The 25,534-nt window shown below is 34.9% G+C and overlaps 2 protein-coding genes across 2 annotated transcripts; both read right to left on the bottom strand.

Moving 5' to 3' along the window:
* Positions 1–3,247: 3,247 nt before the first annotated feature.
* LOC121248509 (protein SOSEKI 2) lies at positions 3,248–5,696 on the bottom strand. Its single transcript, XM_041146989.1, has 5 exons — positions 5,178–5,696; positions 5,011–5,080; positions 4,756–4,868; positions 3,867–4,659; positions 3,248–3,448 (listed from the first exon to the last, which is right to left on the bottom strand). Exons 1-5 carry the CDS (start codon positions 5,359–5,361, stop codon positions 3,328–3,330), a joined length of 1,281 nt encoding a protein of 426 aa, XP_041002923.1. The 5' UTR covers positions 5,362–5,696; the 3' UTR covers positions 3,248–3,327.
* An 18,510-nt stretch (positions 5,697–24,206) lies between these two features.
* On the bottom strand, positions 24,207–25,421 carry LOC121249290 (uncharacterized mitochondrial protein AtMg00810-like). Its single transcript, XM_041147997.1, has one exon. The coding sequence runs from the start codon at positions 25,419–25,421 to the stop codon at positions 24,207–24,209; it is 1,215 nt and encodes a 404-aa protein (XP_041003931.1).
* Positions 25,422–25,534: the final 113 nt, after the last annotated feature.

Raw genomic sequence — 25,534 nt, 5'->3', positions numbered from 1 at the left:
TCGTCGAGTTGTCGTGGCGGATAAACCTTCCGAAAGGTGCCAAAAACATCTTCAAAATGGAGGCATGGTAGTAGTTTGGTGGAAGACCCGGTAGAAACACTTATACTAGGACACTCAGTGGCTCAAAAAACTCATCAAAGTCTGGTTTCCATGCAAAAGAGCGAGAAGGAAACTTTAAGCATTTCGCTTATTAGTTCTCATCTTTTGGGTACATACTTTTATGAAAAATGCTTAAGACAGTAGCCTGCCTCAAGCGCCGTGTAAACGGCTGCTAAGTTGGCAAAAAACAAAACGATGCGTTTTATTTTTTTGTCATTTGTCCTGCTGCAAGACCCTTCTCTCTCCTCGAGACATCCCAAATCACGCAGACCCTTCCCTATCCTCGAGACATCCCAAATCAAGCAGACCATTCCCTCTCCTCCATCCCAAGACCATCACGCTGCAAGACCTTCCTTCTCTCTCCTCAGACCCACGCTGCAAGACACTCCCTCTCTCTGCCGAAACCGTACGAACACGGGAGCTTGCATAGGTCCGACATCGCCTGGTAGTCCAAGGCCCACGCAGATCCATCCCAGTAATATCCTTTGAACTTCTCGTCTAGTTCAAACCGGAGCCGAAGGAATCCATTGATGGGTCTGTGGAAGCTGTTAAAAGGTTGTATGTCTACTGGTTTGCTTCCATTTTGATACATGCCCAGATATTCGTCTGTGTTTAATTGGGCGTAAATAGGTCATTGCCCTTATACTACCTCTGCTTTGGCCTCCTTCGTTGTGTGTTTGCAGTATATATCTAATCAAAGTTCGATCCAAAGTTCGCATAGAAGCCCCAAAAGTTGTAACCTAAGCACATCGAGTAAAGCCCATTCGATGAAATCAAACACAAATAATTATGGTCGGTAATGGGAGTTTCTCTTCCACAAACTGCATCAGGTTTTGACACAAAAACATGAATTTCATTCACAAATTTGCATTTCTACAGTATAAACACATGAATATGTTTTTTGTTTTTGTGTTTTCGTGTTTTTTTTTTTAAATAATAAATAAAAACTGACGCGGCATTATTATATTTGTCGTTTACGCCCCGCCCCGTTTGCACGGGACGACTGTACGTAGAAGTTCTATACTTTTATTTAACACATGACCTTTGCAAGCAGGTTTGTACTTAAGGATTTATAATTTTCACACCAAATCTTTTAAGTACATTTTCTGGATATTTTTCTTGATATAAATATAAAATCTTTGATTTTCTATCTCTCGAAACTCTTATATCAAGAGCATAGGTGGTTTCACCCATATCTTTCATTTCAAATTTAATTTCAAGATTTTTTTGATTTTATTCATCATATATAGACAATTACTTGCTAGAAATATATCATCAATATATTTTATACACAGTGATCTAGTGGACTCAATTCATATCTCATTTCTAAAATGGCTTGGTGAAACTTTAACTGTCTTGAAGATTGTTTGTCCATCAATAATTTTGGATAGTGAGAAGACCTGAGAAGTGTTGAGAATATTTGTGAATAATAGTGAAAAAGTAATAATAAAATATTGAATAGTAGTAAAAAGTAAATGAAAAGTAATGAATAGTAATAAAAATATGTGAAAATTAATAATAAAATAAATAATAACAGTGAGAATATTTGAGTACTTCTCTTGTCTGCCAAACCGGATTGTTAGAAAACTCAAATGTGTTTTGTAAACCTTTTTCTAGTCTACCAAACAATTGATATATTTTTAACTATTTCTTACCAGTAGTATTATTTAAACACATTTACACTACATATTCTTCACATAGAATAATTTAATTTTTAATATTTAAATTTTTAAAATTATTTTTTAAATCAAATTATATTATTGCAGATAATATGTAATGTGAAGCCCTTCAAATATGATTAATAATTTCTTATTCACAAGAGACGGTAGCACAAGTCATCTTCAATCTTCTCAAATTACTTTTGTTTTATTTATTTGGATTTATGATTGAACTTGGTCAATAATTAAATATAGCTTTTGATTATATTTCTCTTATATTCTATAAGCTATGAATGTATGGTCTACCATCGTGGTCTTAAAAGTTAAACAATTAAAGCTTCATTTGGAAGTCAAATTCATCTTAATTTATTATTATAATTTTTTTAAATTTTAATATAAAATATAATAAACAATTTAATTTTTTCAAATTCTAAAATAATAATAATATTAAAAAATAATATTCTAAAAGTATTTGATTATTTCAACTCAATTCAATTCAACATCCAAACGTAACTTTTTTTTTTTTTGATATTCAAATAAGATGAAATGATTTTAGAGATAAAAATTAAAAGTTAAATAAAATATTATTTTTAATATTATTATTATAATTTTAAATTATTAAATTATATGTAAAAATTTAATAAAATTATAATGATAAAATGAGCTGAGATGAAATAATTTCATTATTTAAGAGCATTCTCATCCCATATCCTATTTCATTGTTATCCATAAATTATAAGGAAGAATTTAGGTAAAAGTTGAAAAACTCCCTATCTTCCTATTCCCTATTTTAAGATTTTGATTTAGGAGATCAATAGTAATTTTCTAAACATAGAGAATCACTATTCATTTTCTAAATTATTTTTTATCAATATTTTATTCTAATAAATAAAATAAATTCTTTTTCCAATCATCTATATTTTTTTCTCATACTTATATTTATTATAGTTTTGAATAATAATTTTAAAAATAATTTAAATAATTACTAAAATATAAAAAATTAATTTTAAAAATATTATCATACCCATAAAAAAAATAATTTAAATTTTATTAGAGTAATAGTTCAAAAAATTAAAAAAATATTGAATAGTTAAGTTTGTAAATAAAAGTAAGAAAAAAATAATAAAAAAAGAACAGAAAAATATTATTTTAATAAAATAGAAAATGAGACTTAGGATATTTTTTTTAGATGAAAAAAATTTAAGATAAAATTATATTAGAGTGTTCTTTTTAATTAAAATTTAGAGAAAAATTTAGGAAATCCGATGGAGATGGAAACGCTCTAAATGGCTTAAAGCACTCAAACTAAAAACAAAAAATAAAAATACAAAACACAAGGACCTATCTATAATTCCTGCAACCAAAATCATCACAGGACAGAGAATCGGAACATCCTTTCATTTTCACCAACCCCAAAGATTTTTACCACATTTTTGGCCTTAACTTTCGAACGCCACCGAAAGGTCTCGTAATTATGAAAGTTCATCCTAAAGTAAAAACCTCTAAACACTAATAATAATAATAATTACAGATCCAACGGCTTTGCTGAATGTGACAGACAGACATGCATTCATTTCTTGATATGTTTCGATGAAGCAGAAGATTTTCTTCGAGGAATGCATTTCCCTCTCACTGCTGCCTTCTCTCTTTTCTCTTCCTCCGCTGCTTCTGCCACCATAATCTTCTTGCTCCTATGGTGTCAAAAACGATGACATTAACTTTCACTTGCTTCTACTGCAAGTTATATATATATATATATATCATACTGAATGACAAGACGGGGAAGGAAAAAAGGAGCCTAGCCTAGCCTGAGTTTCATACAACCGAGGTTTGGACTATATAGCATTTATGACGGTTTATATTATTTTTGAAATTATATAGGTAAATAAAATTAGGTTTTCGTTTTTTTATTTATTACAATTATATAAATAATCTCATCAATTTTTTAAGATTTTTAGTATGTTCCATATTTTTGTCACATCTCGACCATTAATGCGACCGAAAATTCTCTGACGTGGCAGCCATACAATGCAGTCAGCAAGTCAACCCGTTAAGAAATTATACAAAAAAGTGTAAAACGAAAAACAAATCCAGAACCGAGTCACTAACCTTTCTTCGTTATAGGAATTCGATTTCTTCAGCACCGGTTCAGCCGCAACCCGGTCTTCACTCATAGCCTCAACGATGCTCCCACTGAAGTATTCCTTCTCCTCCGACTGCAAATTCCCGAACCTAGGGTTCTCAGACATGTAGCTAATCATATCTTCCTCCGTCAGCTTCACCGCATTCTTGAATAGAACTCCTTTGTGAAGGCTATCACTCTTCTTCACTGTGCTCTTCACCGGTTGCTTCAGACCTGCCGGTGCGTTCTTTGACTTAGCAACTGCTGAGCTACCGCAGGCAATGAGTTGGAGCAGGACAGAGTTCCGACTAGTTTCTGTCTCGTTGGTGTTGGTGAGTACTCGGTCACCAGCTTGCCATCGTTTGGAGTTGTTTCTTTGGTCTGAAACTGGATGATCGCCATCTTCGAACCGCTTGGAGATATTGCTTTCGTTGGGTTTGACATTGTCTGCGGAGTATGTGGATGGTGGGGACGAGTCGTTTAGAGTTAATACAGTGAGGCTTTTGTGGGTCTGAGGTGGTTGTTGGGTCTCGTTGTCTTCGGGTTCATCAGTGGATACGCCTCTGGAGCAGCGAGAGTGGGGTGTGGTGGAGCTGGTACAGCTTGTTTTTTCTCCATCTTCGAATTCTTCCTCTTCTTCGTATTCTTCGTATTCATGGTCCTCGTGCTCTCCATGTGGACTTTGAGCCAAAGGTTTTCCCTTCGAGTTGAAATTTGGTACCTGAATTTGTTGAATTTCTTGCCTGTGGCTGTTGGTTATTTGAAGTTGTTGCAATCTTTCTGTTCAGTAAAAATTGTTCGAATCGTGAGGATTTTGAGACATGAAGGCACAAGAATATGGTTTAAATTTTAACTATAAATTGTTTAGAGACTGACCAGAGCAGCCTTCAACAAGTTCAGACCCTTTAAGAACATACTCAGCTCCTTCTGCAGGGTAGATAATGTCACTCTCTGCCAAGTCGTTCCACACATACCCGCTCTTGTAACTCCTGAAAATAAGCAAAACTTCAGCTTAAAAAAAGGGAAGTAAATAGAAAGTAATAACAAAAGAGAGAGTTTGAGATGCTCAATCTCTGATCATGAACATGGAGATATGAAGGAACATTCAGTAAGGCATCAATATGCACGTACCTTTTGCACGACCAGGAATATAGGGAGGGCATGCCTCTGCCTCTAAGCACAGTAAGACGATCCATTACATCTACACATCAACAAGACAATACAGAAGAAAGATAACAAAGAAGTGTCACAAGTACCAAAACAGAAGCCGCCAACAATTTTGTTTAGAGTACAAGTACCTCTTAATCGAAGAGGTTGATCGCGTGAATGGGTGACTTCCATGTAATGGGGATGCTCGAGATGGCCATTTCGTGAAAGGTAGTAAACGACTTGGACTTTTTTTATGGGTTTTAGCCTTGGCTGCATGTATACTTTGACCCTGTCTGGGCTCGTTTCTCTTGCTCTTCTGGATCGAACCTCCATATTCTTCTTGCCCTGCCTCTTCCCCTCTTTCTCGTGATTTTGAGAACTTCACGAGCCCGCCCTCCTATTTAAGTAGTGACAAATTGGGGGTAAACGAAGGGAAGAGTAGACCTCAAAAGGCGGAAATGCAGGTTGATACAGCTCGATTTTGGATGCTTTTGAAAATGTTGTCAATGTAGAGAGAGAGAGAGACAGAGAGGAATGCGAGTGAGGGGTCAGGGTCACTGAGATCAAATTCGTTTTGACTTTGGTTAACTCTGATCCCAAATTGAGACAAAATAAAATAAAAACATCCATTAACAGAGGATTTCAGAGCGCCTTGCAACCAACGTAAGAGAGTTTTATCTGCCAGCTCTACATTCTAGGAGATTAACGTCGTTCTCTTACATTAGATACCATTTTTGGGCCACATGCTAACATTCCATTAATCAAACCCTATCTATGTCTCATGATAGCATTGGACAATTCTGGCCATTGGATATATACAGCAGCTAGCTAGAGGATCTGATTAGTGTAAGTAGGACGATTAACAACAATATTTTTATTCCCATTAATTGTATACATTAATTGTAATTACAAACTTGAACAGGTGATAAGACATGGCAAGTCGACATTAATATGATTATTGCAAGTAGGCTAAAAAGTGTGCTACTCTTTTAATCAATGTAATCGTTAGGTCCTATAATTTAAGTATGAAATAAAGCGGACCACAAATCATTCCTCATCATGATCGCCACCCAAACACTCTGACCGTTTATTTCGACTAGTTTTCCTACTAATCATTTATATATATATCATACACTATATTATTTTTAAATATTTTTTTAAAAAATTTTAATTTTATTCTTCTTAATCTTATTAAATTATTATATTCATCATCCATATAACACATATTTAATAAAAAAAAAATTAAAAAAAAAGTGTGGTATATAATATGTGAAAATGATTAATAGAATTTTTCGTCAACCAATTAAGCTATGAGTACCAAGAAGTCTCAATCGAATGCACGAGTGTTTTTTTTTTTTTTTTTTTAAAAAAAAAAAAAAGAAAGTAAGTCCCCAACAAGAAGAACTGAATATTAACGGTGGGAAAATATTTGTTATAAGATTTTTACATTTTAAGTTTGTATATATCATTATTCAATTATAATAATAATTACGATAGCAAGACATATATGTTATTTTATAATGAGTAATGCTATATACATCGGATATACAAATTTCGTATACTTTTTTTAATAAATGAGTGGGACTTAATATTAAAAAAATGATTTTTTTTTTATATTGGTCCAAAATTTATCTAATATTTTTTTAAAAAGAACGCTGATGAGGCGAGGTTGATGAAAAAACCACATCCTCTTTTGAATCCTTAGTTTTGGGAGGAGAAAAATAAATAAATAAATAGATAGATAGGATTGGATGATCATTTGATAGTAAAAAAAAAAAACCCAAGCAAATCAACTATTGGCAATGGATGGAGGAGGGGCTAGCACGTATATGTTATAATTCCAAAAAGAAAACAACAAAAGCAAAACTGTTGTAAGGTGGATGTGATTCGATTACAGCGACTTTGGGTCCGGATAACAAGCTCTCTTTCTTCAGTCGGAAATGCACGGTTTAGCTTTTTTATATGTTGAAGAGATTCTTACATTATATAGGGTTGATGATGGGAACATACAACGGGAGCAACCCATTAATTAGGTAGCTGAAAAAAGTGTCTCGAGTACTTGTCTTCTGGGAACTTTAGGGGTGAAAAAAGATTCAACAAGATCAGTACTAAAGTTCTTTTTTTCCGTATGTGAATTTTGTACCACCCCTCAACACTGCGCTTTTACCCACTTACCGCTTGTCACGAGATAAGCCTCGAGTTGATTTTGAACTTGTGGATTCCTGTTGTACTGTTGCCGCAACACCCGAATTATGAGGGCCCGATGCCTACATGTTCAATTCACCAATACTTTCCTCTGGAATTTTTTCGGGGCTTTCAAATCCATAGATACAGAATTTTAAGAGTCTGCCGCCGAATCACAATCGGTATTGTGTGCTCATTTTTAAGTTGTTACTTTATATATATATATATATATATATATATATGTATATAGCAAAGACTTTATTATAATAAGAAAAAGTCTATTATACTGTCTAAATTATACTGTTCGGTTTGATTGCTCGTTTTTTTTTTTTTTTAGCGAATGATAAAAAAAGTTATTTTAAATGTATTGATGTATTTTTTTATTTAAATATATTTAAATATATTAAAAAAATATAAATAGAAAAATGAAAAAAAAAACTAATTTTATAACTAGCGGTCAAACCGAGCGGTGCTACTAGGGCGGCAAAGTAGCACCGCTCTTATAATAATTATAAGTTAGGGTTGGGGATTGGTAGAATAGAACCAAAATTTTTTAAATCAAGTATTAAAGAGTAAAAAAAATGAAAAAAGAAAATATAGTCTAGACCATATAGTTTATTGGCTAATAAATTAATAATTTAAGAGTGGCAATACGTGACACAATCTGTGAATCTAACACGAATGCTGTATAAAATTAGTAGATTTGGATTTGATATTAATGGGTTTAAGTTAAAATGAATTGACCAGTTAAGACACGATTTATAAATGGATATTTAATTGGTCAATCCGCTTAACACAAAATCAACCCATTATGACCAATTTATATTTTTACTCACAATCACAATTTTATTATTATTGAATTGCAATATTGATATTTTTCAACATACTTACATTTTTATTGTTGGGATTATAATTCTGAATCTATGCTCATATTTGTTAATATCTATATTGTAATATTTTTTTATTATAAGTTAAAATCTGAAAAATATCGATATCTTTTGTTAGTGGGTAGTTTAATTATTTTTTTAAGATATTGTGACTAATAATAAATATAGATTTTAATTTTTATGTGAAATTATGTTAATCAGGTCAAATGGGTTATGTGGATTAGTTCAACCCATTTACATTAAATGGGTTGAAATAAGTCATGTCGTGTTGATTTATTTTTAATTAATTATTAAACAGATAAAAACGAGTGCACAAGATGATCTGTTATTTAAATGAGTTGTGTTAAGATTTGACATGTTTAACTTAACATTTAAATTGAACCATATAATTAAATATTTATGACTTGACACGATACGAACACGACATGCAAAAATGAATTACCACCCCTAACTATTACATAATTTGTAAAGAAAATGGCTCGTTAAAGTAGTTTTCTGTTAGCGGTCCTCGAAGAAGATTGACTAATAATTTCACTCTGGTTGTGTGATGTAGTCGTAGACATGGGTTGCACTAGTCCTAAATAATTTATTACGATTGAAGGACTTCGGCTCTAGTATTAGGTCTAATTTGGATACTATTCTCATAATATATTATTATTATTTATTATTTTATAATTATTTTTTATCTATTTTCATTACTATTTAATATTTTATCATTACTTTTTCATTACTATTCATAAAATATCTGAAAATATCTCACTACCCAAACACAACCTTAGACACAAGTATACATTGACTTCGAGCAGGAAAAGTATTAAGATAGACGGAAATAAAGGGTTGATACGATCATAATCTTGCGGACATCTCAAGAGCACATGATTTTAACTGGCATGTGAGGCCCACACACTGGCCGTGGAGAGGAGTGGATGGTAGAATCTTGAAGATCTGATATTCAGAAATCTAATGGAATGGTGTATGTGGCAATTGAAGTCTGGCCATTGGTAATGCATGGAGCCCACCGGCCACTTTGGTTTGAGTGGTGAGGCACACGAAGGGGTGTCAAATCGTGTTAACGGGTCGTGTTCGTGTTGTGTCAAGACATGTATATTATACTATATAGGTCAACCCTAACCCAACCCGTTAAGCTTATCGTATCAAAATTTCAAACCCTAACACGGCCCGTTAAAATAATGGGTCGGGTCGTGTCAACCCGTTTATGTAAATCAGTTGAACAGACCTGAAATTAACTTGTTTGATCTAGTTAAGTTTAACATAATTTTATATAAATTTTAAAATCTCAATATCTATAAAAAAAAAATATAAAACTAACTACAAGTCTAAAATTACAATCCAAATAATAAAAATATTGAAATTAAAATTTCAACAATTTTATTTTTAGGTATAAGGGTATAATTGTAACTTTAACTTTCTTAACGGGTCATAACGGGTCAGGTTGACCCATTATCAACCTGTTAAGCAATCATGTCTTAACGGGTCAACATGTTTTGACCCAAACCCGTTAAGGCTAAACCCTAACCTCCTTTTATCGTGTCGTGTTCGTGTTGGATTAACGGGTCGTATCACATATTGCCACCCCTAGGCACACGCATCCATCAATTTTGAAGTGCGGCTTCATCTATTTTATAAAGGGTAATGCTATGAGCCCACACTTTATATCTACAATTGACTGATTTGATGCACGTGGCAATTTAAAATTTAAAAAATAATAATAATAAAGAAAGAGGGAAAATTCATTTTAGATTTTAATACCTCATTCCAGCGTCCCTCCCTCATCCTGCTCCCTCCATCTTAATCAATGAGTTTGTCCGACGCCATCCTTCCGTCTGCACGGCAGGGATCCTTTTCCAGCGAAGACCTTCATACCCAGCCTGCTCCCCTCCCACCTCCCTCGTTCCTTGAGCTGTAAGTTTTGTTTTCTTCCATTTTTTGTTTACACTTCATATCAGTCATTACTAAATATTGTTGTGGTCTATCTTTGATATTAAAATAATGGAATATTTTAGTGGCTACTTTTCTTAATGTTAAGGTTATCCTATTGCAATCGACCTATTTGTGATAATAAACCTAAGGGTTGGTTGAAAAAAAAAATCAAATTACCCCAAAGTTTCATGTCCAAAAATTCTTAGAAAAACTCCATTTGGTGCCTATAAGAGATAGTGCAGTTGAGTTGATTTTGTCCATCCACGGGTTAGGTTCCATTTCTAGATTGAACTGTGCATACCATCTCATCTATACTGTCCATCAATGGCTTAGGTTACATTTCTAGATTGAAAATGTCGATGTACAACACAAATCATGTTTTTCCCCTTATGTTGTATTTCTATACTTTGGCTTTGTTTTGAATTTGGTTGGGTCTTTTTATATTTATTCAAAGGTTGGATTGCAATGGATTCCAACATAAATCTCTTGGAGAATGAATATGATGAGGTAGGAGTTGCTCAGCTCCTCAATGAAACCAGGGAAGAACCTAAGGTCGGAATGACATTCTCATCTGAATATGAAGTTCGGTCTTACTATAAGAAGTATGCCAAGTATAAGGGGTTTGGAGTGTGTAAAAGGAATTCTAGACAAGGAGAATATGGAAATGTCAGATGCTTTATCTTGTATGTGCATGTCTAGGCACATCAAATAGTAAGGCTGCGAATGTTCTCAAACCAAGACGAATAGAGAAGTTAGGGTGTATAACTAGGATTAATGCGACTTTGAATGATGAAGCTGGATATACCCTAACTAGCGTAAACTTGGAGCGCACACACATTTGTAGTCCAGGAAAGGCAAGATATTTCAAATGCTTTAAGAAGGTTAATGCTCGTGTGGCTAAGAGGTTTGAAATAAATTAAGTCTCTACTTATTGAAGCGGGTGGTTACGAGAATGTGCCATTTACGAAGGAGTGTCGAAACTATATTGTCAAAGCACAAAAAATCACCTCCTCAGTGATCCATGTACATATCCCGATGAGAGTCTTTTGGTGGCAGGCTACCCTTATTGGAGAGAAGCTCCTCCTTCTAACATCATGAGCCCAGTGGTGAAATGGTGTTGTTGGTAGAGGTAGAAACGGTGGCCTCCTCTCAAATCATTTCCTTTCATTGAAGAAGACACTCTTTCCTTAGTGTTTATGGCCTCCTCTTGAATTTTACTTTTCTTGTAGTTCTTCTCAGCGAACAAACAAATGGTCACAAAAGAAATAAAATTAGATAAACAAAAAAAAAAACAAAAAATCCAGACAGATTCATGAACTAAACAAGTGGTCAAGATCGAAATAAAATTAGAAAAAAACAAAAACAAAAATTCCAGACAGATTCACGAACGAAATAAGTGGTCACAGATTCACCTAGGTTCAAGGGACTAAATAGAAATCTAGACATATTCATAAACTCTTTTGACCAATCTTGCAAGAAAACCTAAAATAGAGAACTGAGACTTAGAAAGAGAAATATACAGAGTAATTTCAGTCCAGCGAGAGGGGAGGGAGGCTTGCGGAGGGGAAGGAGTTAGATCTATGAAGTTTTTCTTTCTTAAATATTTTTTACGGGCCCTTAAAAACTTAACATGTGGCATCGATCAAATTTCAGTTGAATCTTGGTCCTTCTAGCAAATTCCTTTTATAAATCTATCGCTTTAAAAACATATGGTGTGTGTTGCTTCAAAGGTGAGGAGAAGGCAATAAATCAACTATTTTTTCTCGGAGGAGAAAAAACATACGAAAGCTCTACAAATGGCTTCTAAGGCATAGAAAGAGAAGGGAAAGGGAGGGAGAGCGGGGGGAGGAGTTGGATCTCCTCTGTCCCTCGTATAGATCATTGTGTCACAAGTTTTTTTTTTCTTTTCATTATTTTGCTTTTGCATGCGTCTCATGATTTTATGTAATTGACTTATATCATAGATGTTTTTATCATGATTTTGATTAGTGATTGAATAGGGAAATCATGTACCCATTATGCACTTGTCATCCATACCAATTTTTCTAAAAGGGTGAGTTTATGATACGTTAATTGTGGTATGTTAATTATGTAGGAATTGTGGTCTTTGGGGCTTTTACTTGTATGTTTCTAATTTCTTCTAATTTAAGGGGACAACGACATTAATAATTCTGAAGTATTTCCCACTCGAGATATTAACAACAATTACAAAGAGAACACATTTATTAGGATCCGTTTGGATACGAAAACACTCTCAATTCATTTCATTTCATCATTATAACTTTTTAAAATTTTTATACAAAATATAATAAAAAATTTAACTTTTTCAAATCTCAAAATAATAATAATTTTAAAAAATAATATTTTATTTAACTCATCTAAAATCATTTTATTTCATCATAGTATCCAAACGAGATTTATAATTATTTTCAAATTCACGCATATTATACGATTTAAATTACATGGTAATTAACTATAATCAAGTTGTATCATATTCCTTCTAAAAAGCACTTGTTAGGGGAGGGACAGGGGCGTTTCTACCAATGTAAAAAGCACTGTCATTATTTCATCAAACTGTCATTATTTCATCAAACAAGGAAAACTTTGGAATATATGTTAGATTAAAGGGATAATAATTAGACACGGCAAAAGGTCCACAAAGTTTAATTAATTATCAGGATTATGCACCAAAGAGATATGATTCCTCCTCGAATCTCAATGATCATTCCATGAAACATGGACTTATTCATTTTATCTACCATTGAAAAGCACCAACTATATATATATGTGTGTGTAGACACACACGAGTCATGACTGGCTTTATTCAGAGGATGGTGTTACCATGCCGTCCGGTATTCTGTTCAGCTTGTATTGATGGGCATATTTCTAGTATATTTTTATTTTTTAATTTTAATTTAAAATATTTTTTTAGATATTTAAATAATTTATTAATAATCAAATCCTTAATTATTAAAAAAAATTAAAATATATAAACAGTCGAGATAAACTCAAGCAGCGGCATAGTAATAGCCATCATGTCATTTGCCTTATTCATGTGCTCCTGCGGGCCAGCCCCCTCGTTGAAGATCATAAACTACTGAGAGAGAATCGATTCAAAAAGTTTCTCAGAAATTAATTCAGCGGACTTTTTCCGGTTCAAAAAACTATAGAGAATCAACCAAAAAGAGAATAAATTTAAAACAATATGGACGAGAGAACCTTAAGGGCTAAATATATTTTATTTTAAAATTATCATCTCATTTCATTTTATATTATTTTTAAACATAATTCAAATATACATATTTTTAAATTAATTATTATAATTTTTTAAAATAATCATTATAATTTTTCAAAACTTTTAAATCAAAAATTAAAAATAATTTTTTTTTCAAATCTATAAATAAAAATAATATTATAAAATAATATTTTAATTTTATAATATTTTTTATTCAATCTTTTTTTCTATTTATAAAATTCAAAAAATATTTAACTCAAACTATCTTAATACTATTTATAAAGAAGAATATTATACATCAATTATTATTTACTCTTATATTTTATACTTGTAATTTTTTTAAAAAAAGTAATAATATTTTTCATAAAATATAAAATAATAAATAATAACTAATTAAAAAAACATTTTAATTAAAAATTACATTATTATTATTATCATCGCTTATTAAATCGATTCTAATTAAGATTACGTTTGAATGTTGAATTGAGTTGAGTTGAATTGAAATGATAAAATATTATTAGAATATTATTTTTAAATATTATTATTATTTTAAGATTTAAAAAAATTAAATTATTTATTATATTTATATTAAAATTTTAAAAATTTAGATAAATTAATTAACTAAATCCGAACACGAAAAGGTAAATTAAGACCTCGAATATCGAGCCGGGTAATTGGTTGGACTCCTGCGGTCTTGTCAAATCGAAAGAACGGGATGTGCTGGATATTTTTTGCCCGTTGGTCCCCCACCTTCTTACAAGGGTGAGTGGGGCCGTTTGTTTTTTTTTTTATATATTTTTTTAATATATATAAATATTTTTTAAAAATAAAAAATATATCAGTATATTTAAAATTATTTTCTTAATTATTAAATAAAAAAAATTTATTTTTTGAGCGACAAAATAATGTTTTCCTTTTTATAAATGCGACTGAGATTTTTTATGTTGAGCGGTGCTGTTAAGTGTACCGCTGGTTTATTTTTAATTTTTAATTTTTAATTTTTAATTTTTCTTAAATTTTTAATATATTTAAAAAATTAAAAATGACAAGCCTTCACTTGAGTGGTAAATTTTGGACGATAAAGTAATAGTTCTCTTTTTTTTATTTTTATTTTTTCTTGTTTTTAGGGTAACTGTTGAGTAAAGCTATGCTTACCATATGGGGCTCTGCCTGGAGCTCCCGCTGGACTGTTTTTATTTTTTTTTTAATTTTTTTTAATTTTGTAATTAAGTAAGTATTTTTTAATAATATTATAATTTTTTTTTATTTTTTAAAAAATATTTAAAGATTTTAAAAAAATCATGTAAAAAAATAAAAAAATACGGAATGTATTAGCAGAGCCCAACGGGAGCTTCAGCTGTGGGTGTAAACCTACCTTTTGTGTTTGTACGATTAAGGCCTTGTTTGTTTTTAGAAATATCTTATTTCATCTCATTTTATTATTATAATTTTTTTAAATTTTCATATAAAATAAAATAAAATAAAAAATTTAATTTAAAAAATATATTATAATAATATTTTATTTTACTTTTTAATTTTAATCTCATCTCATCACATTTATAAAGATAAATTAAACATAAACGAACCCTAAATCCTAGAGCATAGGCAAAAACTTCACGTCAATTGCAGGAATCCATGACTGAACATAGCTGCAGGAACATTTTGTCAGTCCCATTGGTGCAAAACTGTTTTGGATTTTGACTCCTCGAAATAAAGATTTGTACTACTGCCCAATAGCAATGGTTACCAACCCTAATAAGTGCTCATGCGATATTGGAAGACGAGAGTAAGGTTTGGGTAATGTTGTGGCTAAGCACGTCTTGATATTTGTACCTCTTTTCTTCATTTATGGATCCAATATTGAGGGTTGTGATATAATAGCTAGATGACCTGTCTTGAGGTAATAAAATTAAAGAAAACAAAAGGCAGGAATCACGGGCCACTCAACAAATCTCTACATTCGAATAAACGAAGATCTTATTGATAGACACGCACGTACGAGCCCGATTATCATCCAGTCATGCTATGCATGCATAGTATAAATTAGTCTCTGAATCACACTACTGTAACATATACTGATCTCCGATCGATGGAGCTCTCAAATTGACATCCAAACCCTGTACGTATCCTGCAAACATACCCTACTTTCTGTGGTCTCTACATATAGCTTATTCTGTGGCATGTGGAGGGAGCAGTTGGCCACGAGAACTGGCCCCTGAGTTGCTGACTGCTTGTCCCAGTAAAGATCCGTAGGTCCGTCCCCAACGGGCAAGTTTTGTAGGTGGCGTCAATTCAAAAGCCTGTGTTTCTTTCTCAGACCCTGCAAAAGCTTCGAGGAAAAAAAAAACCCTACATTTACCACAAACAGACACTGCGTCACATCCAATGTAAAGCCTTGCTTTAACTATATTGTCGTTATTATTAGCCTCTCATTTCACCTCTTTAGACTAGTTTATCAACTAAAGACTGACTGAGATTATAAAAAATGGTAAAGTTACTATTAAATAAAAATCTGTATACAATTATGTAATAAAATATTATTATTTTAAATTTAATTCTGACTTTTTTTTATTTGGTATGTTTAAATATAAAAAAATATTATTATATTTAAAATTCTAAGTTATAAACGAGTTGTTAGCCTATTAGTACATTATCCCATGCACGCACGTTCCTCTCGCTCGCAAAAAGATGGCCGTGACAACAGCCTGAGCCCTGAGTTCTGCGCAAAGTATGCTGCATGCAGGCCGGCAGCAGCAGAAAGGTCGATTCCAAAGTCAACTGTTATTCATTTGAGAAATATTTCATAAAGTTTTGGTGTTTGGGATTTTCTAGGACGTGCATGCAGGTTAGGCTGATCTCAGTACGTACCAGTTCTATTCTACCGGATTCATTGTGTTTAACAGTTCTGGAGTAAAGTTTCTAATGTTACAAACATGTTTTTTTTAAAAAAAATTTTACGTACCAGAAGGTACGAAGAGGTAAATTACTGCAGACGCGGTACGTACGTGAGGTAGCCCATTGGAGGAAATGATTCCCATCTAACCGATTAACTCCTCTTTTACCATTTATATTATATTTTAAATTTTTTATTTTTTTATTATTTTTTAAGTATTTTTTTAACATCTTTAATCATTAAAAAAAATTAAAAAAATATATAATTTTACTAATAGTCACTTCTTTAACCATTAACTAAAATAAAAATTTAAAAAAAAATCAAATATAAAAAGAGGAGTAAATTGGTAGTAAATGGGGAGTAATCTTATCATTTTCCTTTGTTAAAAAAATACAGTTGCGCAGCTCCAAGCCTCCCAACTCTCTTGGACAACACAACTTTTGTCGACTTATTAGATAAAATTTATGTTCTTCCTCCCTACCATCACACAAGATAGTCCTAAATAATTTCTCAATCTGATTGGCCACTCCCACAGGTAACAAGAACATGGATAAAAAATAAGTAGGAAAATTGGAGATGGTATTTTTGATGAGGGTAAGTTTCCCCCCTTTCGATAAGTAGAGTCGCTTCCAACCCGCTAATCTTTTTTCTACCTTCTCTACAATACTTTCCCATATGTTTTTTGCTTTGAAAGAGGCCCCCAAAGAAAGACCAAGATATTTCATAGGAAGAGAGGCCAGTTTGCACCCCAACAAACCTGCTAAGTGATTGATATTATCCACCTCCCCTACCGAGACCAATTTTGACTTTCCCAAATTCATCTTAATACCCGAGACAACTTCAAAACACAAAAGAACAACCCTTAAAGCTTACAACTGTCTACTATCAACATCATAGAAAATTAAAGTGTCATCTGCATACAATAAATTGGAAATGGAAAAAGCACCAGAGTTAGTGTTGCCCATTGAAAAACCAGTAATAAAACCTCCCCTTACCGCCGCCTCCACCAAACGACTCAAGGCCTCCATCACTACAACAAAGAGAGAGGAAGATAACGGGTCCCCTTGTCTTAAGCCTCTCGAGCTCGAGAAGATTCCACAAGGTTGCCCATTAGCTAAAACAGAAAACCGAGCGGATGATACACAATATTTCACCCAACCGCACCACCTATCTCCGAAACCACACCTCCTCAACATATATATAAAAAAATCCCAGCATACATGATCGTATGCCTTTTTCATATCCAACTTGCAAAGAACTCCTAGAATACTTGCCCCCATCCAGCTGTCCAGGCACTCATTCGGTACCAAAATTGAGTCTAAAATTTGCCGGCCACGTATAAAGGCATTTTGAGGCTCGGAAATGTTTTTATCCATAACCAAACTCATTCGATTAGCTAGCACATTTGAAATAATTTTATAATCCCGCCTACAAGACTGATGGGGCGGCAATCTTTCAACTCATTGGCACCTGCTAGCTTCGGGATGAGTGCAATAAAAGTAGCATTAAAGGACTTTTCAAACTTTTGGAAAGAATGAAATTCATGTAAGATCCTCATCACATCCTCTTTCACTACGTCCTAACACTCTTGAAAGAAAGTCATAGAGAAACTATCCGGACCCGGAGCTTTGTCTTTGCACATATCTCTCACCACCTGTAACACTTCGGACTCACCAAACAGTCTCTCTAGCAAACTCGCTGACCTACTATCCAGTTGTTTAAAATGTAACCCATCCAATTTAGGACGCCACACCTCCGTCTCTTTAAGAAGCTCTTCATAATAATTCTCTATATGGGCTTGAATATCTGTTGGAGATTGATGCACTGTGGCACCATAATGTATAACCTCAATCACATTTTTACGCCTGTGGAAATTTGTCATTTTGTGAAAGAACTTAGTACATTTCCTCCTTCAACGATGTGATGTCCCCGACCCCCCACGTACGGAAGCGTGAGAATCGTGACGTCAAGATGATGACAACACGGGTCATGCATCACAACGATAAGTGCTCAAGTGTGTGTAACATGCAAGAATTGCACAACAAAAGTCGTAGCGGTTAATTAAGAGGTAGCTAACTAAGTACCAGATATTTAAATACAGATATCCAAAATAAATTGTTTTTAAAAATTTATACAGTTATCTAATATAAATATAATACAAACCAAATACATAGCAAAAAAGTGGAAGACAAATCCCAATACGCGAGCAAGTGATCTCAAATCACTTCTCCAGCGGAGCCGAATCCCTAGATTCTTCGTCCTCATCTGTATCAAAATTTACGATACCATAAAACGGTACCGTAGGGTATCGAATACCGTGAGATTATGAATCTCAGCAAGAATCAACCAAGTAACCCAATAAATAAAAATGCATTAATGCAGCCAACAAACATGAGCACATGACGAAACACAAATGTGACGCAAAAACTTCATTTATCCCAAAAATGATTATTTTCCAACACACGCCAAAAATCTCATTTGATCCAAAACACGCCATGAATAATATCCACAATTTTTCCAGAAAATGGTCCAATTTTAAACCAACAATTTTCCCAGAAAATGGTGCTTGTAACCATTAAATCATAATCCGTCATTTACCCAAAAAATAGCCAAACATAGTCATTTATCGGACACAGTAGGCCGGAATCATAGGCAGGACTCTACCACCATCCCTGTTTACCACCATCCCTATCGCGTGCATCGTAGGCGGGAATCACAGGTGGGACTACCACCATCCTTACTTACCACCATCCCTACAGCTCGCGCTGTAGGCGGGAATCGCCAGTGGGACTACCATTATTCCTACCGCATGCATCGTAGGCGGGAATCACAGGCAGGACTCTACCACCATCCCTACAGTTCATTTCCACACAAGGGGTACCTATCAGAGCACTGTAGGCGGGAATCACAGGCGGGACTCTACCACTATCCCTACCACATGCACCGTAGGCGGGAATCACAGGTGGGACTATACCACCATCCCTACCACGTGCACTGTAGGCGGGAATCACAGGCGGGACTATACCACCATCCCTGCTTACCACCATCCTTACAGTCTCTTTTCCTTTCTCTCAAACCAGTCAATCCAATCATTTCAAACATACTCAAAATCATTTCTCACATAAAAATCTAGTATTTCAAGTATACACATGAACATGTAGGCAATTATGCAAAAACTTAGTTTTCATTTACAAACATGAACATGCGTGTAAATGCATTGTATATGACACAACAAAAATATTCATTAGCCAATAAAACCCAACATAATCAAATCACACAACAACTCTATCCTCCAATCCAACTGACCCCCTTACTCCTCGGATTCAGTCTGGCACAACCAACCAGTTCACAATAAATACGAGTTAGTGTAAAAATATATTTAAATCTCAAAAATTCTTTGAGAAAATACTTACAATACTATAATATAATTTTCGAAAGATCATAGAGGTGCTAGAAGTGGCGACACAGTAATATAACAGTGAAAAATGGACAAAGGCCTTGGGTCTCAAAAATCCAACTTTTAAACGGGGACAAACGAAAACTTGAAATTACTAGGGAAAAGCTTAGGAATGGTGGTGAAGCTAATGGTGATGGTGGTTGGCTGTGGGTGGTGGTGTGGGCGGCGGTTGAAGTCCAAAAAGCTCAAATTGAAAATGGAGATGGATGGGCTGAGGATGGGTGGGTTAGGTAGCAGGAGAGTTGCTAGTGATGTGGTGAAAATATAGTGGTCGATGGTGGCACGACGGCGGCGCTGGAGCAAAAAGGCTGTGCGACTTGAAACCGTGCATGGAGGCTCATGGCAGCATGAGAGGGGTTGAAAATGAAGGGGTGAGGTCGCCGGCCGATGGGGAGAAGAATGGGAGGGATGGTGACAGAAATGGACAGCGCACGATGATGCTGTGGAGGACGACGCAAACGGACGGGGGAAATACAGGGTGTCGCGCGCGGGAAGAGAGAGAGAAAGGAGAAAAAGAAATGAAGGAAAAAGAAAAAGAAGAGAAGAAGAAAAAGAGAGGAAAAAGAAAAAAGGAAAAAGAAAAATGGAGGGAAATAAATGAGATCCAGTCTTTCAACTCGGGGTCTCGAAATTGATCCAATGAAAATGATTTCAAAACGACAATTTAAATAAAGTAATTTAAAATAAAGAGAAATTTAAATAATGAACAATAATTAATAACAAGAAAACACATTAAATTAATAGTTAAAATTCTTAAAATAATACCATGTAAATCATCTAAAATTTAAAACAAGAAAGCCCATAACCTTACAAAATGCAATAATTTCTTAGTCAAAATACATGTAAATACGGGGTATCACAAACCACATTATCCTAGATTTTTGCCGCTAAGAGATTTCTTCTAATAACAAAACCTTTCTATTTCGGACACCACCTTAATTTTTCTCAATAAAGACTCCTCGTTTACCTCCCCCTCTTCTAGCGAGCTCAACTCATTCTACAGAATACTCTTTTGCTGATCAGTGTGTCTAAAAATCTCAATATTCCACTTCTTCAGATCCAACTTGAGGGCTTTAAGTTTAGAAGTCACAATAAAGCTGGGAGTACCATGAAAAGAGTAAGAGGCCCACCAATTCCTCACCTTCTCCCAAAAGCCGACTATTTGGGGCCATATATTTTCAAATTTGAAATATCTCCTTCCACCATGGAAACAGCCACAATCTAGCAAAATGGAGAAATGATCAGAACATACCCGTGGCAAACGCTTTTGAATTAGATCCGGATAATGTGTCTCCTATGAAGAAGAGACTAGAAATCTATCCAATCTTAACTCCCCTCTACTGTTAGACCAAGTGTAAGGTGTAAGCCCCCCCCCCCCCCCCCCCACACTAAGGGAAGATCAATCAGATTGAGATTGAAAATCAGCTTTGATAAGTCTTCCATAGCTCGTGTCAAAGAAGTAGTCCCCGCTCTCTCACAAGGAAAGCGTACTACGTTAAAATCCCCACACACAACTCAAGGTAATTCCCATATATGATGCACTCCCACAAGCTCCTCCCACAACAATCGTCTATCTCTATCCATATTAGGCCCATACACCCCCATAAGAGTTCACCTCCACCCATCCCACCACATTCTTAAAAGAGACGGCCACTGAATACTTCCCTATGCAATCCTCTACTAAATGCACCACTCTCATATCCCACATCAACAAAACCCCTCTAGAAGCACCCAAAGAGGCTAGGAAACTCCATCCCACAAACGAGCAACCCCAAACTCCAAAAACTCCGGATAATATTCCTGTCAACATGCCTCAACTTAGTCTCTTGGAGGCATACAATATCAACTTTCCAACTATGAATAAGAGAACGAACACGAAGTCGCTTATTAGCATCGTTAATCCCCCTGACATTCCACGATATGATTTTAGGCTTTATAAGAAAAATTGCTCCCTCTTCCTTTCTGTCCTTCTCACCCCACACTACCCTCCTTATTATCATAATTAATAGTGCACATTAACCTTCTCAACTCTCTCTGTCTTTTTTAGCGGCCGATTTTACTGCTGTTGAACAACTAGATTCAATAGCCACCATAAGAGCCCTGAATTGCTCTTCATAAGCCACACAAGAAATCCCCAGAGATCTTTGAAGCTCTTCCACCTTTTTCAGCACCCAATCCGCAGGGATAGGGGCTGGATTAGAATGAATGGTACAGAGCAGGGTAGGACTACCCAACTCGTTTAGATCACCCTCATCCTCACTGACCACCATCTATAAGCCCCTTGAAAATTCATCTGACACCTCTTCCCCTGCAACTAGGGGTGGGCAGCAGGGCCTCGCCCCGTCCCACCCCACACGGGCGGGCGAGCTACCCCTCTCCACCCATGCAGGGGTGGGGTCCCCCGCCCCGTATGGAAAGGGCCTAGCGGGGGTGAGATGACCCCGCCCCGCTCCACATATATAATTTATATATATAAATAAATATATTGTATACAGATATATACAATTTATTAAAGATTTAAAATTGTATTCAAGTTATTGGATTGTCTTGACCTCCTAGGCTAACCTTTTTATAGGTCCCCCGCCCCCCGCTTTGTCTCGCCGAGATCTTCCAGATCTTGGCAACCCCGTCTCCACCCCACCAGCGCGTGGCTGCCACGCGCCATCACGGGAGCGCGAGAATGCAGATGATCAGCATATCAGTCCACCTGATGCCGAATTTTCTACTATGTTATCGCTTTTCCTAAACCGTGATCTCGATGAAGGAATTGCAGATTTCTCTAAAAATCATATCAAGACAACAAACAACAGTGCACCCGCCACTCTCACCACTTTCAATGGAGGTTCCACTACTACCAGCGATGTTTCCATTATTTGCAATTTTTTACAAACAGATTTTTGTCTTTTAAGACGGCGTTCTCTTTTTAGGACATGGGTGAAGACCAAGAAATTGGTCGCAAAAATCTTTTTTTTTTTCTTTTTTATCTACCACTTTATACTGTTGTTATTGTTCTGGATGTTTATTGGGGAACCTCACCCCCTCTCCTCTTGTATCATTTTTTTTACTGAAATATAGTTGCTTACTTAAAAAAATAGAAAAGGATAGCCAAGAAATTGGAACTCTTTAGGATTAAAAAAAAAAAAAAAAAAAGTAAAAGCAAGGCGTTTCATTTGTACCTTCGGCCACATGAGCACGTAATTCAACCATGCAACGCCCTATGAATATATTCTTGAAGGCAGTGACCCTAAACAACGTAGAGAAACGAAAAGAATAACAAATATATGCTGGATCGCAGGGGCCATAAAGTAATAATCTTGGGATCTACAGGGGGCCGGGAAACGTCCCAAAAATATTCATTAGGCTCAAATATATATTGAAGCGAACGTGGAACATTGACTGCATGCATCAACATATATATAGCAATAGTTCAAACGATGTTTCCTAATTGTTGTATTAGCTACATGATCAATATTTGTTGCCTTTTAATTAAATTGTATCTAAAGATATTCAGCCCTAACCATTTTCAAATTCATGAAAAAATCTATGCAGATTTGTAGTAGATCCCAGTCAAATGATAGCTAACTAGTGAAGTGCATTAAGCAGATACACTTCAGTTTACGTTAGTAAAGACGTTGGATATACATGTCTAAAATTAAATAATTTAATAAGTACATGTATCTATTTAAATTTGATAGGATTTATGGTCTAGTACGTAAATGTCTGCGTACTTTTTAATTTAGTAGGGTTGATACAAAATTGAGTATAAGGTACAACAATTGTCAATAGTATAAATGAAAAAAAAGTCCAAGTGTAATTATTTGCATCAAACAAAATCTACCATTCTTCTCAAATCAAGCTGATTGTGATTGGGGTGTTGTAGTGACGGATTCGCTTTTGAGACAATAATTATGGTTCAAATTGGATATTTTGCAATAAAAATAGGCTCATATGATCACACCTAGAGAAGATTGCTATACTGGTTGCCTTCGCCTTCCCTTTTCGCTTGAAAAGAAAAAAAAAATGATTGTGAGTAACCATTGTCCTTACCTAAACGTACCAAGAATTTATTAATATCATTAAAAACAATTACCAATTCTATTGAAATCGCCATAAATCCAATCCAAACCTATGAATGTTCTCAGTTGACACGTATATGCATGAGACACGACATTTACCACTCCATTTAAAACTATTAACACTCAATGCAGGCCACCCACCATGATAAAATCTGTCATTGTTTTTAATTAAAGAAGCTGTTATGAGGTATGAATAAAAGTATCGACTTTAAATATTTATTAGATTAGGGAAAATATAAGCGAATTCGGCCGAATGAAGTCTGGCCCCATCACTCTTTGTGGGAACCTAAGACCCGGAGGGTGAAAGAATCGAAACAGCTCTGGTTTTACATACCAGAGTCATGTGTTTTCTTCTCATATATATAGCTAAAGTCTGTTACAAGAGATAGACTTTTCAAGAATTTAAATACAAGTGTACAGAATAATAAGGAAGAACGACGTGAAGAGAAACATAGAAAAATAGAGTCAACACGCCAAGCACCAGACCTCCATTTCTTTCGGCAATCTAATTATTTTGAATATTTGTTGTTACGGTTTGAGCTTTATCCTTATCATTCCCCCGTAAACTGGCAGGGAGATCTATCACAGATAGTTTATCCCGGAGGAAGCAAAACCTATCAGCCCTGTGTCCCTTTGTGAATATATCTGCAGGTTGGAGAGAGGTGGGAACGTGTTGAAGAATTATGTCTTTATTGGCCACCTTTTCACGGACAAAGTGGTAATCCACTTCGATATGCTTTGACTGTGCATGGAAAATAGGATTTGAGGCAAGAGCTAAGGAACTTACGTTATCACACCAAGCAACTGGAGCAGATGCAAGAGAGACCTTGAGCTCGCGCAGCAACATGCGCAACCAATACACCTCAGCTGTAACTAGAGCCAAACACCGGTATTCTGCTTCAGTACTCGATTTGGACACTACAGGTTGTTTCTTAGCTGACCAAGATATTAGATTGGATCCAACATAAACACCATAACCACAAGTTGATCGTCTATCGTCAGGATCACCGGCCCAATCAGAGTCACAATAGGCATTAATAGCAAAAGAACCAGATTTGTAGAAGAGACCATAATCAAGTGTATGCTTTAAGTAACGTAGCACACGTTTGGCTGCTGTCCAATGAACCGTGGTTGGTGCTTGCATGTATTGACAGAGTTGGTTCACTGAGTAGGCAATGTCAGGGCGTGTGAGAGTGACATATTGTAAGGCACCGACCGTTTGCCTATATTCAGAAGGGTCTTGAAGAATTTCTCCATCAAATTTGGATAGCTTGGAGCCCGAGACACAAGGAGCACGATACGGTCGAATACCAAGTAGTTGCACACGATCCAAAAGATCAATAATATACCTGGTTTGCCAAAGATGTAATCCGGAAGAATTGCGTGTGGCCTCAATGCCCAAAAAATATGTCAACTGGCCGAGATCCTTCATAGCAAACTCAAGTTGCAGTTTAGAAATCAGAAAAGTAATAAAATCTCGATCATTTGAGGTGACAAGAATATCATCCACATACACTAATAAAAATACATGAATGTTCTCAAGATGATGCGTAAATAACGAGGGATCAATTTGTGAACTTTGAAAACCAAGAGCCAAAAGAGCAGTGGATAGTCGATTAAACCAAGCTCGAGGAGCTTGTTTTAAACCATAGAGAGACTTATGAAGCTTACAAACAAATTGAGGGTGTACCGGATCCTCAAAGCCTTTTGGTTGTGTCATATAAACTTCCTCTTCTAAAATACCATGAAGAAAAGAATTAGAAACATCAAGCTATCGAATATCCCAGTTGAAAGAAATGGCAAGAGCAAGAACCATACGAACGGTAGAAGGTT

The sequence above is a fragment of the Juglans microcarpa x Juglans regia genome, chromosome 2D (assembly GCF_004785595.1).
Source record: "Juglans microcarpa x Juglans regia isolate MS1-56 chromosome 2D, Jm3101_v1.0, whole genome shotgun sequence".
Taxonomy (NCBI): Eukaryota; Viridiplantae; Streptophyta; class Magnoliopsida; order Fagales; family Juglandaceae; genus Juglans; species Juglans microcarpa x Juglans regia.
Note: the sequence above shows the minus strand (reverse complement) of the source record. Positions and strands in the feature narration are given on the sequence as shown.